This window comes from Xiphophorus hellerii, chromosome 3 (assembly GCF_003331165.1).
Source record: "Xiphophorus hellerii strain 12219 chromosome 3, Xiphophorus_hellerii-4.1, whole genome shotgun sequence".
Lineage (NCBI taxonomy): Eukaryota > Metazoa > Chordata > Actinopteri > Cyprinodontiformes > Poeciliidae > Xiphophorus > Xiphophorus hellerii.
Genome location: NC_045674.1, coordinates 25,504,810 through 25,522,108, shown reverse-complemented (window position 1 = coordinate 25,522,108; position 17,299 = coordinate 25,504,810). Strand labels below are relative to the sequence as shown.

Sequence of the window (17,299 nt, the reverse complement as noted above, 5' to 3'; positions counted from 1 at the left end):
GTTCTGCTCTGCATCCTCAGAACCAGAACCAAACATGGAGTAGCAGCGTTCAACTTCTATAAGCCACAAATCTGGAACAAACTTCCTGAAAACTGCAAAACGGCAGAAACACTGAGTTTCTTTATATCTGTGGCCAGGGGCACCGCCAGGAATCTTGGGCCCCATGACAAAAAATTAAATCGGGCCCCCCCACGCAGCTGCTTTTACAATTTCTTGAGTCTATCTGGCCCATCAAAAGCGTCACAATTTTAAAGGCTTGCAACTTCCTTGCTTTCTTTGGTCCAATACTGATAAATAGCACAATATTTACTGCTCATTAATTTTACATGCAACAGTCCACATACGGTATGCAAGTAGGTTGCTTAATTTTTTCTATTAGTTTTAGATTACTGAAATGTCTCTCCCCACGAGCTACAGTCATAGGCAAGATGCAAAATATACATGAAGCAATCCACTTATCAAAAAATGCTATGTAGTTGCATTTTATTCCAGCTGCAGTATATAACTTTAATAAAAAAAATGTTTACTCCATATTTGTTAAAGCTGTCACCATGTCACATATGTGAAAACAATCAATCTCCTCCACCTGCTCCCTGAATTACTATTGCTAGCTAAAGTAATGCAACGTTCCGACCAAAACAACCAATCAGAACCAGTAGGAGGGTCTTAGCGCTGTCAATCAATCTCATTCACTCACTGCTAAATGTGCTAATGGTGGAAAAACAACTTATAGTTACAGGAAAAATGTTTATCTGCTGTCATTGGTAGCTATGCTAACTAGACTGAGCATTAACAACAGCCTGCGCTAGCTGCAGCATAGGGATGAGCAGCCACATGAGATTGTGATTGACAGCACTAAAATTCTCCTGTCTCTAACTAGTTGTTTCTAGAGAGCACTGGAAGAAGGCAGAGGAAATAGATTTTTCACAGATTATCTCTCATGCCTTACTGGTGATGTAAAGCACTTTGAGCTGTTGTTGCTGAAATGTGCTCTACAAATAAACTTGATTGATTGATTGATTTGTTTACACATATTATGAGACCCGTTAGCCTAACACTCGTGTCTTTGGACGGTGGGAGGAAGCTGGGATACCTGGTGGAAACTTATGCATGCGCTGGGAGAACTCAGTCGAAGTTTGATTTCATGTCTGAAGTTCACAATCATTCAGATGAAGATTTAACAGCGTTTGTTTGGCAGATCGAGGTTCCAAAGAACATAAATCAGGTCAAAGGTCAAAAACCACTGGAAACACGCCAGCTAATGCATCTGCGCAGAGAGGAGAAACCTTTACGTTCGCTGTATGTTGATAAGAATTCTCCGCCTTTGTTCCCATGATGCACTCCAACCCTACCGCTCCTCCTTTGAATTAAACAGCAAGACAATAAAAGCACTTTAAAGTCAAACTGTACAACCTTTTCTTTGCATGTGTGTGCAGATTTATACATACTGTGCGTCTGTCTGTGTGTGTGTCTTTTAAATAACCCCGGAGGAGTCAGCATGCAGCTATAATTGCCTCCCTCATTAGTTATGTTTTAGCAGAAGCGGATGGGAGGGCAATTAATTTTACCGCTTAATTTTTGACACGGAATCCGCCGCTGTATTGATGTGCCCGCCATTTTGGGTCTCATTTTTCAGCAAAATTAATTGACAAAGTGCGAAGATTTATCAGCGGATCGCCAGATTAAGCGACAAACCGAAGCAATGAGGAAATCAATTGCCTCCCCTGCATTCCCGGCCCTCCCCGCCGCTCGTAACACCCAAGTGCCTGGGAAAAGCTGGGCGGGTCAGATACAGTGCTCTTATTTATTTATTTGAGTCGCTCGTTCATCAGTTGTAACAAATGACCCTGGCAGCTGACGAACACTGAAGACCCCCCTCCCTCCCGCTGGCCCCCCTTCGTCACTGGCCTTCTCCCTCTTCCTCAGACATGACTGCTGTGTGAGCGGGGAGCGATTAACATAAAAAACACACAAATCAAGAGAGGGACAATGAATCCTGTAGCAGGAAGGAAACTGACGATAGAGGTGTAATTCCCCAGTACACTCCCTCCGACGACCACCACCCCTGTCGGTTAAAAAAAAACGGGTGTTTTTAAACTGACAGATCTGAATATCCCAGAAGCTTTATTTACTCAATGACAGATAATATTTGAACAATGGTGCACGAAAAATTTTGGTTTTAGTAGAGCAAAATGCATACCTATCTAGCTTGAATTGCTAACATTTCTAACAAACACTTCGACTTTAATGATGATTTTTTCAAAAAGAGAATCACTGAAAGTCAGTGCTGACATAGGCATAAAGTGAAGGAGGTATGTAATTTCAGTTTTTAACCTTTAAGCTAATAAGTTAACATTGCCAGCCAACAGCGTTGTAATTTCCATTTTCAACCTTCAGGCTAATAAGTTAGAGTTTCTAGCCAACAGGGTAATTTCCATTTTCTACTTTTAGGCTAATAAGTAAGTGTGCTAGCCAACAGAGTTATGAAGCTAACAGGTTCATTAAAAACACTTTTTGTTCACATTTGAATCATTGTTTGGTGTATACAAATAAATATCTACAACTTTTTATTCCACATTTAGATTCTTTTTTTTCTCATGTGCCCTTTGTTGTCCTATCACAGACTAGTCACCTGTCCAGGATGTACTCTTCCTCTCACCCAACGGCCGCTAGAGACCGGCACCAGCTCCCTCTGGCTACAGCGGACCTCCAACTATTTGCGGTTCAAAAGTTGTGAATGCACCTAATTGCAGATTTTAAAGAGAATCACTCACAGAAAATGTGTGTATTTGCAGATTACTTTGTAGAACATGTGCTACCTGACATGCTATTGGCTCTCATTTGCAAAGCATCCGATTGAGGGTCTGCATTATTTTCCTTGCCGCTGATTGGCTGAAGAGCGGAATTTTTCAGTCTTCTATTAAAAGTGTAGAGTTTCTGGTCCAGCGGCTCCATAACTGGCCTCGTTTGAAGGAGTTGTATAACAGACGGAAACATCCTGTGCATAGTAGGAAACATGAGAGCCTTAAAAATCTTGCACTACTAACTTTTGGTTACATCACCTTTCTCATAAGGAGCCATCTAGGTCATAACAAAATCTGGGCAGACATGATCTAGTTGGAAAACCGTTACCATTGTGCTGACTGAGCAGAGGGTTGGACCTGGATACAGAATGTATCGTGCTGTGTGGTCAGCATCCCCAGATTAACTGCCACCGCCCTCAGTAATGCCAGTGTGTTTCTCTCGCAACATTCCCTGGATTGGTCTGGTCCCTTTCATGACTACAATCAGCTCAGAATGTGATAATATGATAAGTCAGAACAGGGACTCATTGCTTGCACGCCCATCGTAGATTATTCCTTCGGAGGGCCTCACTTTGTTTTACTGAGTGAATTCTAGTCTTCTATTTACGCACAGTAAACAACACGAAGCCTAGCTTTCCATTTCATCTCAGCGATGTGAGGAGAAGTGTAAAATGTTGATACAATTTATATTTCAGCTATATGTTAATTTATCTCAGAGTTCCTCCATATTTTCAAGTCAAAATTACACATTTTTTCAGACTCCAATTTCCAGTTTATATTGTAATTTAAATTTAGCTTTGAATTCATGGCTGATCCTCTCATAGTAGTCAAAATTCAGGATGGATGGATGGAAAAATTACAAAGTCTTACAGTCTTCTCAAAAACTTCAGTAGTCAGGCGGTTTCAGGATTACCTACCAAATAAGGTTTCTGGTGTTGCAATTCTCATCAAATTTCTTGTTAAAATTTACTGTTTACCACTACAGATGCAAAGAAAAAATTGGCTGGTGATCAATGATACATTGGGCTACAGCACAAAGGGCTAATGGCTTGCATTGACTGAAGCAACACTCCTTAGTGTCGATGCTGTTATGGAGTTAAGAAGGATTAGGATTCAGTTAGTTATTTTTCCGGTATCAGTGATGTCTTTAAAAATTGTGAGCTTAAGGAACCATGGAAAGAAAAGAAGCTATCTAAAGAAGAAAGCTGTTTGGCAAAACATGTTAACAACATGTCCGTATTTTGTTCTAACTGCAAGAAAGTGAGAGAGAGCAGGGCTGTCAGAAGATAACAGAAAGTCGATCGGAGTGGCACCGATCATTTTGAACTTGAAGTCTGTTTTCTCTAAAATACACACACGTTGTTTCATGTACGCTAGTTGCGCAAACTGGGCTAATCAGTAAGATGATGTCAAAACTTGTGTTAAAATAATAGTAAAACTCATTTACAGCATCATATTAATTAGCTAGTGAATGACTCCTCTTGACAGGACAAGAAAAAAGTGTTTGATGTTGTTCTTTTATCACCCATAGTACCGAAAAAGGAGTAAAAAATGGCTAAAATCAGAATTAGCAGGTCGAACCTTTAGAAACAAAACAAAAATATCTACTTACACTTACCACGCAGCAAGTTTGCTTGTGTTCAACACAAGAACAATACGGACTCTACTCCTCTACGTTGCTCCCGCCTCTGGCATTAGGACCATAGCTCACATCCCCTCCGTTCCTGACAGCTCTGATCTCTGGACAGATCAGTTCAACTTCTCAATCTCTTTATTTTATTAGTATTGCATCGTTGCTCGGCAAAGGAGTCGATTTATAACCCCTAAACAGATCACAAACATGCAGATAATATTTCAGCGTGTCAGGTGGGCCCCCGGAATGTGATTGTGGCGACGGGAAGACTGCAGCTAACCGTCCAGCCCGGCACCAATTACCGACAAAGGAGTGTTGGAGGTCACGGCGGTGCAAATTGCGTTAGCGTTCCGAGTGTCGCTAATCAAGTCAGGCCTTGTCGCTCACTAGAAATGAGGTTGTTTCAGGTCTATTCTTAATTCCCTCCGCTTTCATATTTGCTCACCCCCTGATCTTTCAAGTTCTCTTATTCAATAACTTTTTACCATCTCAATCACCCTCTCTCTCCCTCTCTTTCTCTCGAGCGCGTTTCCCTCCTGCCGAACTCGCACAAAGACCCGAGCACGCGCACACACACACACACCCCTGCGGCACCTCGCACCTCCGCAGGTGACAGCTACGGTGACAGTGTGACGCCAGCCGCCTGATGAGGAGTGATGAGAGCTGGAAACTAATGAAAATAAAACGTCTAATTATGTCAGAGACGCCTTGACGCTACATCACTGCTAAAACACATTTGGAATAACATCCAGCAAATCTTGGACGCACACGCGCGCGCACACACACACACATGCGACCTTAGAGTCCGCGCGCACAGCGGGCGCCTGTGACGGATGGAGGGTTCTGCTGCAAGCGCTCAGTCAGCCTGTCAGGCCGGTGGCTGCTGCTGCTTCTGTCATTGACTTAAAAGGGCATCAAGGAGCCATGTGTGGGACATTACCGAGGCCGAGGGGAAACCGCTGGGCTGCAGCATAAAGACACTTTCAAAGAGGCTGACTTGGGCTCCTATCGAGGGGCTATTATTCAAGACAGTATCCTCCCACCGCCCACTGAACCATCTGTCGATCCAAAGTTTTTAGCAAGTACAAAAAAAAAAAAAAAAAAAAAACACCATTCAGTGCAGCACCACAGTGTGTTTTATCGGATCTGCAGAGACGAAAAGGAGCAGAGGAATTGGAAAGACAAGCCGCTGCACGGAATTAAGGTGGCATAATGAAAATGTGCACTAATCTGAAAACCCAAGATCCACCCCCCCACCCCCTGTTTGATCTCAGCTCTGCTTAGAGATCCATCGCCTTTCTGGAGATTTCAGTTCGGCTGCGATGAACAAGAAAGTTGGGTCTTTCCGCCGCATCAATTTGTTGATTTAAATTAAAGGAAACTACCTATACCAACTTTAATCCCGATGTTGCCCTATTAGCAGGAAGTTGCAGTGATATTACAGCATGTACAACATGTTTACATAAAAAAAAAAGATTTCTGCATTTTCTTTCAAAGTCTGACTCTTTTTTTTTTTTGCTTTTACACAAACATTCTTCTTCTGAGGATTATTTTTTCACTCGGATTTGCATCATTTTTAAAACATTTTTTTCCCCCCCTCTCAAAAGGCAACACAAACCGGTCCAGTGTGGATAAAAAAATACTCTCAGGCATCAGATGGATTTGACCAAAACATGCTTAGTGACCAGCTGGATTCGAAGAAAACACACTCTGTGTCCAGATGGAGCCTTTTGGGTGGTGGTGGTGGGGGGGAAACCACACAGCTTCAACCGTCGGATTTGGAAACGCACGCCACCTTACTACCCCCTGCAATGTGACTCTTTCCAAGTGTTGAGGACGGCAGAAAACAAAAACAGAAGAATCCGAAGATTCCCCCGCACTGCTCATCTTCTCCCCTTTAAACTATTAATTGGCCGACGAGGCATCTCCTAACAGTCACAGTTCTATCAGGATCAGGAGGTTGTGTTTAACCGTCCGACTGGCTGCCAAGTGTTGGCTCCACTTCGCCTGGATGTTCATAACGACTACAGATGGACGAGCGGCGGCTATTATTGGCCCAAACTTGTGAATGTTCCTTCCAGCCAAGGCTGAGAAGATTCATGGTAAATGTGAGATTTTCACAGTTCACATAAACTTCGATTTCGCTCAAGTCCGCAGCCATAAAGTGGATTTTAGCGGATCCAAGTACGGACAAACAGCTCTTTGTCCCAAACTTGTTGACTGCCCATAAACGTCAAATCTTATGGAATCCGCCCTTTAGAGTGCCACTCATAATGCCTTGCAAACGCATTCCTGCCCGTGAACATTTTTTTATTTTATTTTTTTTGCACACATTTTGCCACGTTGCAACTAGAAAAGTTCACTGTGTTTTATTGGGATTTTGCACGAGGCCGAAACAAAGTAGCGCACAAATGTGAAGTAGAGGCGAAAAAGGCACGCGCTTTGCTAAACTTTCTTTACAAAGGCGAAGACGTTGCCCGTCCGTCTTTGGAAATAAATTCACGCACAGTCAGACGGAGAAGGAGAACCTCTGTGAACGTCAATTTTCAAGTCTTGCCACAGATTCTCAATAAGATTTTGACGTGAGTATGCTTTAATCCAAATCGTTCGCTTGTAGCTTTAGCTGGATAATAATGACCGTCCAGCTGGACGGTTAAACCTCTTCTCAGGTCTTTTTTAGTCTCTGCTGGCTGTTCCTCCAGGACTCTAATTAGTTTTCCTGTACCTGCCAAAGGAAACCATGCCCACAGCATGACACTCTCACTACTGTGTTACACAGCAAAGCTCCTCCCCACACAGAACGGGGCCCAGTCAGAGCAACTTCTTCCACACCTTTCCAGTAATTTCTTCTACAAATAGTAGATTTTCAGAATGTACGACTAATAGCTGTTGTGTCATTATATTTTCCCACCAGAGCTGAGGATCTCTCAGTTTGATTACACATAACAAATGAACAATTTTTTTTTTTTTATTGGCGCTCCATTCTCTCTTTTTCAGCAGAGAATTAAGTGACTGAAGACGATCAGCTGCGCTTGATTTTATTAAAACGGGGGCGCATGAACAAAACTATTTACGTTGAAGTTCAAGGTCGCAATGTCAAGAAGTTCAAGGTGTAAACACGTGTTTTTGCACCTATTTTTTTTTTTTGGGTGGAGGCGCGGCCGCTGAGAATCGCCGTCTGTGTGTCTCACCGGTGTGCGTCCTGTAGTGGTCCTTCATGGCCGACAGGTTGAGGAAGGCGTAGTGGCAGGACGGCCAGATGCACTTGTACGGCTTCTCCCCGTTGTGCAGTTTCATGTGATTGTTCAAGGCCCACTTTTCGCTGAAGGAGCGGTCGCACAGGTCGCACTCGAACTTCCTGCGGGAGGGTAAGAGAGGCAAGAGGAGAGGGACCAGGAGGAGGGAGGAGGGGATAAAACAAGGAGTTATTTACTGATCCCAAAGCTGATGTTAAAAAAAAAAAAAAAAAACGGTAGAAAATCTACTGAGAAAAAGAGAAAGAGAGAGATGGGAAATGGGGGTTTGCTGGGCACTAGTACTTACACCCACAGAGCATGGGGGCTGTGTGATTGTGTTCTGTACATCCAAACACACACCTACACACCCCCACACACACAGAATGCAGTTGGTTGCTGGTGTGTCATGTCTGTATAAGCAGGCATTGATTTTTCTGTCCAGGCCTGCCACCTCCACCATTTATTCTCTGCTTTGCACCAGGGCCCAGAGGACTAGAGAAATTCTGTTACAGTCCACACACACACACACACACCCTGCAGGGCCAGTAGGGAGAATAGAGTTCACCTGTCCAGTGTCCCTGACCACTTAGCCAGGGCTAAATGAACAGTTAGCAACATTTTACCTCCTGCTATCCTCTTAAGGCTCTTGAACCGGAGCATCTCTGCCTATCAGAACCCGCTCTACAGCGCAGCTGTTTGTTTTAAGATCACCAGCCATCAACAGCTTCAGATAGTCAGAATCAAGTCAATGAATGTAAGACATAATTCATTGTTTGGTGCATTTTTTATTTATTTATTTATTTCATTTTTTGTTTTTGTTGGTTGATGCCTAAGGCGCTCAAAATATGGCGTGCGAATATGCACGCCATTCTGTCTTTGCTCTGGACATCTGTCTATTCTTCACGCCTACGATTGATAAAAAAGAAAGAAGAAGAAAAAGAATAAGATGATGAGAATAAAAAAAACACAGCTCTGGCTTTTTAATCAGTGTGTAGGAGGTTTGCACCTATATTCATCCGCCGCCTTGTTCGGCTTTGAGAAAAAGAAAAAAAAAAAGAAAAAACAAAAACGCAGAAGACAATAGCGAAAGCCGCCTGTGCTTGAATTAATCTTTACCCCCGTGCGATAATTTAGGCGCGGAATGACTAATGCGCGAGTCATAAACAAATGAAGTCAGCTTTTGGGGAGCATTCGTCTTGCAGCGAGGTGCCGTGTTATTTTAGGGAGGGCGGCTGTCTTTAAGTCCTGATTGTGTCGCTTAATCCCCGCGGTATCTGTTTCATAGCGAGCAGCGTGACACTCACCTGAACAAATAATGACTCCGAGCAGCATGTAGCATGTGTCTGAATCAATAATTCAAACTCATACATCTTTCTTACTGGAAAGGAAGAGGGAGAGGGTGGAGGTGTGGGGAAGGTTGGAGGGATGGAGGCTGGCTTTCGTATCAATCTATATGCTCCAAGGAGATGGATCTAAATGTGATGAAGATGTCGCCAAGCGACGGTTTACAGGGCGTTTTTTCGGCTCAATTGCGAGGAAGGATGAGGCGGCTTTAAAGTGATGGCAGATATTTAATGGCTTAGCACCAAAGCGCGTTCAAGGTCTGTTGTCGCGGGTCTTCTGGTTCTGGTTCTGGTCTGCTCTGCATCCTCAGAACCAGAGCCAAACATGGAAGAAAGCAGCGCTCACTTTCTATGCGCCCCTAATCTGGAACAAACTTTCAGAAAACCTCCAAACAGCCGAAACGTCGAGTCCATTCAAATCAGGCGTGTCGAACTCATTTTAAGATGACGAATGTCGTAGAACGTATTAAGATAGAAACACGCATTAACAAATGGTTAAAATATGAATAAATAGCTCTCTCTGCATTTGCTGAGTATTTCTTAAAGTTAGGTAACTTTTTATCAGAATTTAAACAACTCTGGAAAAAATTAAGAGACCATTTAAAATGGTCAGTTTCTCTGATTTTACTCTTTGTTGGTATATGTTTGAGTAAAATGAACATTGTTTTGTTTGCTTTTGGCTACTTTGCTTTATTAAAATATCTATTTAATATATTTTTGTAGAGATGAAAATTCTTCAGTTTTAATTTTGAAAAAAAAAGTGGCCCTCGATTCCTCTGAGCTTGACATTTCTGGTCCCTGTGGCAAAGTGTCAAAAAAGTACAATTCTGTGAGAGACCAAATCAGAGCTGAGCTAACAGAGCTGCTCCAACAAAAACTGTTTTATTGAACCAGTTTTAACATTTTTTTCCCCAACAATATTTTTATTGCATATTTTACAAACATTATTCTTTTATTCTAACTACGGGCAATATGTCTCCGAAATTCCAAACAACATTTTTTTTTATTTATTTACAGAAAACAGTCAAAATAACGAAAAATATGCAGTCCTGTCAGACCTCACACAATGCAAAGGCAACAAGTTCATATTCGTTTAGAGACAACAGTGCTACTGTTTTAACTCAGGAAGAAATCAGAATCAATATTTGGTGGAAAAACCGTGACGTTTTCAATGAGGTTCAGTGAAGGGGTCTCTTCATTTTATTCCAGAGCTGTATAATGTGGCAGGACGCAGATAAAAACTGCTTTGATTCGATTGATAAAACAATAAAATAATATTACACAACCGTCATCTTGAAAGTTTTATTTATGTGCTCCTCTAGACTCCAGAGGGCCACATGAAAAGTTGTGGCGGGCCAGATTTGTCCCCGGGGCCTCGAGTTTGACACACGCGCTTTAAATCAAGGCTTAAAACTCCACCTGTGTAGAGTTGCCTTTGATTAGCAATAAGTCAAACATTGATCAACGCGTTTGATGTGTGTTTTCTTGATGATGACACTTCGACAAACTAATGTTTATTGCTCGACTCTGTGATGCTTTTATGATGTAAAGCACTTTGATCTGCCTTGTTGCTCTTATTTATACAGCATAATTTGCTGTATAAATAAACTTGACTTGCCACAAATGAAACTTGACTTAAAAATGCGAATCCTGGTTTCTAACTCTCATCTCCAGACTTTATTTGACCAGCAGCATCTGCGGCTCCTTCCACCTTCCTCGCTCTCCCTGTGGTATTTATAGAAACAGCTCGTCTGCCAGGCAGAAGTAAATAAGATGAGTGAAGAGATGCTATCTTTTATTGTAAGCATTATGCACAACACTCCTTTTGCTTTATGAGCTAAATGGGGGGCCATTGTTTATCACCGGGGCGTAATCGCCAAGTCGGCGCGGGCCTTGAAGGAAGCGCGCGCGCGCGGGGGAAGCGTGGTGGGACGGGTGGCGCGTGAACAGGAAGCCGGGAGGAAGAGGGAAGATGGAGGAGTCAAGGAGCTGGCAGAGTCGGTGGGGGTTTTGTAAGGATGAGAGGAAGGTTTGCTTCTGTTTTTACGGGATGAGATGGAGCGCTTTGATCTTGTCCCTGCATGTCAGATCCCGTCACGATCCACCGTCTCGCCCATACATATGCATAGTGCCTCTAAACCGCCAGGCACCGTGCTAAAAAATAAATAAATAAAAAAGATCGCACCCAAAGGTGGGAGGCAGAGGGGCAGACGGATGGAGAGCGGGAGAGAGCAGATGTGTGTGCTTGGAGGGGAGAGGGAGGAAGAACAGAAAATTAGATTTTTGTCCATTTGAAATGTCTGAAAACTTATCGTGCTTCTGAGAATTAAACTCAAAGGTGTGGAAATATATTCGCAAAGTCCTCCCTATGAGGGGCCGCATGAAAATAGAACACCCAGATAAAAAAAAATTGTAATAATAATAATCTAAATTACACAAGAAGGCATTCATATAGCATATACTTTAAAATGTCCTCCTTTAAAAGAGCTCCAATGATGTCTTCAGAAATAAATGTGGTGTGCTTTCATGTAGGGTGAAGTATTGCTTTGTTTTAGTAAAAGGAAGACCTGCATGTCTCTCTGCCTGATAATTGGCTTTTTTGATAAGAGTGAATTCAACCATATGCTAAATTCACTTCCAATTGTCTCAAGAGATAATCTTCAATTTTAAGTTTTAAAAAAAGGGAATAAAATAAATTCCATTATAACATAAATCATCTCAGTTGTAAGGGTTTATGTTTTTTATAATTTTTATTGAAGTAAGGAAACACAGTGACAATCAAAAGCCTTTAAATGATGAAACGGCTGTAGATTTAGTTATCGTAAGTAAGTTCAAATATTAGAACTGATGTGACCAAATGACAACAATGACATTTACGAAGTATAAAAGTGGACAAATTTGCAACTGTAGCTTGAATAAAAATGTTTTGTTTCCCCCTAGTGGATACATATATCAAGTATTCTTTAAAGTCTGACCTTCCAAAACGTTTCCCCCTCCTCAGGTTAACAACACGTAAAAGTTGATTCTTTAGTAGAGGTCGTAGTTTTGAATAAAAATGAAGGATTTCCCCATCAATGAATCAAAGCATGTCTCTAACCTTCCTCCGATGTTTTCCATAGATCAAAAATTGTGTGATACCTTTCCTGATTGGGAGAAAATCTGAAGTTTTAGTAACTGACTGACCAAACGCCGATCTGAACTGTCAGAATCAGATTTCTGGCCTACTAACCTGTGCATCTCAAATAAAATCCCTCTAAATTTATAGACAGGTGGTGAGTTATCTTTCAATACCAACTGTGCAATGATTACAAAATAACAGTTGGATGATGATGATGGTATGGCATTTTGCTAAAGGAATTGCAGAAAAAGTTTTTTTTTTTTTCTAAATAACTGTTTACTCCAGATTATGTGCATTTGGGTTGATGACATCACACCAGGCAGGACGTTGACATGAAACAACTCCACATTTCCTCTCCCACTGACTGATGCTACAAATGATCTCTTCATGACTTCAAGGATGAAATGTGCTCCTTCTGAGGAACTCCTTTTGCTTCTTTCTCGTCAACAAATCATCCAGAAATCCACGCAGTGTTTCACCTACGGCTCAGAAGTTTTGCTGCAGCCATTATGTACACAAGTCAACACGATTAAATAGGGCCGTATTGATACCGAAGTAATGAAAATATCCGATAAAGACATTTTCTCAAAGGTACTGAGCGAAAAGAGCGTTGTCTTACACCTGAGCACATGCAGAATGTTTAGATGTGGAACTAAGTGTGTGGCGCAATGTTCTGCAGGGCAACTTTAAAATGTGACACCAAAACAGAAAAGAGAGGACTCCCAAGCTATCGCTCAGGAGTTTGGGATCATTAAGGTTTTTCATGCAGCTACAGCGGAGGAAAAAATGTGCACTGAAGGAAACAACGATGTCGAGCTGAATGGAGACAAACCTGAGAAAAATCTGAAGTCCAAATCCAGCCGCCTGCAGCATTCAACAATCCCAAAATGGCTGCACAGCACGAGAGACGGACAACAGACTGGTGCTGTAATGAGGAATCAGTTCCAAAGTAAAAAAAAAACTCTTCTACATTTTAAAATTTCTGTACAGCACTAATTTAAAAACATCCTAAACATTTATCATTATCAAGCGCTTTCATTGCTGTATCATCCATTCAGATTCCATTTTTCTTGAGCAAACCAAAAACATTCCCAACTTTGACATTAAACCGAAGTACCAAACTTTACTTTTTGTGTATCGTTACATCCCTACCATTAAATAATTAAAATCACTGAGAACAAGACAAACAAACGGAGTCAGAATTCCTCCAGACACCTCAGCCAGCCAGCTGTGACATCAGAAGAGGAAGTCGAAGTGCTTTACTCCGACTAAATGGTTTACAGCAAAACAAAGACTAATGAAACCACTGACCATTGCATTTTTTATATATATAGGTGACAAACAATCTCTGTAATTAGTTTGGGTATGTTGTAGAGCTAAGTCTGGCAAGGTGCTTTAAAAATACTGGCAAAAGTGCAGAAATGCACTAGAATCTCAGACTCAGTAAATTACAACTATATGACACCTTATATATATAAATATATACTTCCACACCATATGTTTACATCGCCGTGTTAGCACACAAATAAATGAGACGAAAATAAATCAGATATACATAAGAAAGCGAGGTAATAACTTTACGAAACGCTCATCTGTAATCACAGACAAGCTCCACTTTGATTCATATTTATCCTTTTCCCTCCTCCTGTGTCTCCTCTTGTGTCTCCTTCTCCTTCCCCCTCTGATGGCGAAGCAGAGTCACCTGATTGACGTCCTGCGCCGATTTATTCACAGACACAGGTGAGCGTCTCGAGCCGACATCCAGAGAGCGGCATGCCGCCGTATCCATACTGTCACTCGTTACCATATCTATACTGTGGTGTGATCCTGATTCAGTTCCGGCACGTGGGGCAACTGTCAGAACATCGCTGGCTTTAATTGTGACAGAGATCCCTCAGGAGGAGTTACTGCACCTCTAATAGGGGCTGGAGGGGGAAAAAAAAGGAAAAACGAAAAGGGGGTGGGGGGGGAATCTGGTTCATTACCACACACTCACTACCACCCCCAAGTGGCGAGGCTGTGTCTGTTTAGGAAAAACCTGCAAATAGTGTGTTTACTGGAAACTATGCTGTTTAATTAAAAAAAAAACATTTTTTTTTTTAAAAGGGCAACTTTAACCCAGTCCATGAAAATTTCTGTCTTATAAAATGTATCTTAAAGCTCAGTCCACGCTGGCAACACGCCTCTACTTGTTTTCAAACCTTTCCCCCTAATTAATCTGATCAGTTCCGGTGATGTGGACCCGTTCGGACGCCCAAACCGCTTCCCGTCCCGCCTCTCTCCGCATTGTTCTGGCCGGCCATCGCAAAGAGGAAGCGATCCGCTACGCTCCCTCGCGCTGCAGCACAAAGACAGAAGAGGGAGAGGCCGACGCTCGCCCGAAGCCAAACTGACACAAACAGACAACTTCAAAGTGAAGACTGTTGTTTATTTGGCGAAGGGAGAGGAGCGGAGATGGGGGAAGAAAAAAAAGAGGAAAATTTATCTGATATGCAACTGTCAGGAGAGCATTTTCACATGTAAAATAGCAAGAGAGTGAGAGAGATTACCTAGAGGGGGGAACATGACAGCATTCACTAGGGTCAGGATGGATCATCATCTTCAGCAGCTCCCCCCCCCTCCTCTCCCCTACCCACTCCTCCTCCCTCATCTCCTTTTTTTTCCTCCCTCCATCGCTCTAACTTCATCTCTCCCTGTTTTTCCCTTTCTCCTTCCTTCCGTTTTTCTCCCTCTCATCCTGTTTTCAGACTCCATCACTCTGCACTTCGACAACCCCGGCAGCTTAAATCCAGACTAAATTAGCTGAATGAAGATTAAATCATTTGGCCCTGAGCTCTCCGAGATATTGGGAGGAAGACTGAGTAAGCTCTAAATGGCGTCTGACTCGGTTCGGACCTATATAAGCGTCTTGAGGAGAAGCTCTTCCTTCAGTGGCAGTCAATTGAAACCTGATTAGAGGGTGGGGCGGGAGGTTCGTTGGGGAGGAGGGGGAAAAAATGGGTAAAAGATTACATTTCTGGGACAACTGTTTCCTAAGTAAAGTCACAGGCTTCGTTAGTTTTCGTCTGCGGGCTCAACGTTGACCGACGACAGGCTGGGTTTTCCCCCGGGAGGTAAGAGATTGAGGAGGGCAACATCATCACTCACAGTGCTAAGGAGAAGTGCTTTAGGAAGCGCTGTAGTCTTTGTGGTCTGTGGGTGCAAATCAGTTTTCGGCATAATGCTTAGTTCCACATTCAAACGAAGCTAATTCAATTAAGGTTGAGCCTGTATACGTTACGTTTTTACTGTCTGTTCAGACAGGTTGTTACGGCAAACAGCAGTACTTTGGTTTGTTGAGAGGCGAAGATTTGGACATGTGTATTACTATTGTTATTCCCTTTTTTTCAGAAAATGTCCTTTAGCTTATTTTTGTGGTCAAAAGTGCACTAAAGATTTCACAAACTTAGAAACATTACTTCAAAGAATCCAATCAGTCAAGAATATTTCAGTCCAGGTTTTACAATGCTGTATTGTATTTGTATTTGCCTAATTTTAAAGTGTTTTTAATGTTGAAAAAGTGTTAAAATGGTTTCTTATGTGTTTGACAAATAGAACTCTTTTCAGCCGTCTCTACGTGTAGAAACAGCATCTGAACCAAATGCTAGCGTATTTACTAGCGGCTAACGCTTAGCCAGTCTATGTATTCTCACACAACTAGCTGACCTGCTTTTTCATTTCAAAATAGACATCTCAAACATAAATACAGGAAGTCAAACTTAAATCACTCACATCTAAGGCTTATAGAAATATGTTTTCATGAGATTTGCTAGACCCGCTGGTTACCACAACGCCAGAGGAATATTTAGCCGTTTTACTGTTGCTGTTTTTAACTGAAACCACATAATGACACAGAGTGACTTAAGGAATAGATATGTAAAATGTCACCATCTTTTTAAAATCATATAAATCTTCCTTAGTTAGACAGGGTTTAGCTCTTACAGTATCTTTTTCAATTACCTCTTCTCAAGAAGCCCATAGAAGAAAGCAAGTTAAATTGCTAAGCAGCGGCCAGCTACCACCCTGCCATAGGTGCCCAGGTATGTCGCGTTTTTCCAAAATTACAGTTTAAACTTTGCTAAAAAAACTGAATTAGACAGATGCAACAGCTTAAAGCCGTTTTATTAAGAGGCCTGAAAAGAGTGTAGGAGGACTTGGTGTACTGGTTTATGGAGCAGGGCTGTGCTTCTCCCACCTGTTGCTAAGCATTGCTGATGGCTCCAACCGTTTTCTTTACTCACAGGAAATACAAATCTTGAATATAGGCCATTTATCATTTACCATCCACTGATGGTCATATTATTTGGTTGTTAATTATCAAGTATTTGATACCCAGAGCATTAAAATGCCATTCCAAGGTAGTCGGTATTACGTAAAACCTACAAACAACTAGACATGACATCATAGAAAAAAAACAACACACCCTGTCATGACACAGCAGAACACTGTGAATTCAACCCCACAGATCTCCATAAACTATTAAGTACAGGAGCCTATCAAAGGTGACTAGCATACGTCAAAGACATGACAGAAATCCAAATGATTTCTTCACATTTAGACCAAAATAAATTGTGTTTTTCAAAACCACAGCACAGATCAATAAACAGTATCTGTAAGTCTGTAAGCTGTTCTGTCTTAAACAGGGGTTATATTTCACTAAGAGTGGACTTGCCCAAACTAAGATTAACAGCACCTGGTCGTAGGGTGTAATGTAAAGTCTTCAGGTACATTTTCTTCATTGTGCTGAAAAAGTGAGTTAATGCGGGGGGAGCCGTACAGAGCAGGCGCAACATAATGTTCCCGGTTTGATTCCAAGAGCCAGGCCACATCTTCCCCCTCCGTCTCTGTCCTTTTTACTGTCCGGCTACTAATAAATAAAAGCCACAAAAACATTTTCTAAACAGAGTAAGTTAACATGTTACAACGAGTCCTGGTTTTGTAGTAGTGCTTTCATTTTCACTTTATTACCATACTTCCTGAAAATACTTAAACTAAAACCGCGGCTTGAGTGGGAGTGACGTGTTTATGGGCAGGAAATGAAAGTAGATGGGTAAAAACAGAAATCCATGGGTACCAAAAAAAAAAAGAAGAAGCCTGAAATGACCCACAGCACAAAAACACTGAAG

The 17,299-nt window shown here is 41.9% G+C and overlaps 1 protein-coding gene across 1 annotated transcript in view; it reads right to left on the bottom strand.

The window, feature by feature from the left end:
- Positions 1-17,299, bottom strand: part of znf407 (zinc finger protein 407) — a 199,643-nt gene that overhangs the window by 74,173 nt on the left and 108,171 nt on the right. The window contains exon 6 of the mRNA XM_032558852.1: positions 7,629-7,795. Within this exon, the coding sequence (XP_032414743.1) occupies positions 7,629-7,795 (167 nt within the window). The remainder of the gene's footprint in view (positions 1-7,628; positions 7,796-17,299) is intronic.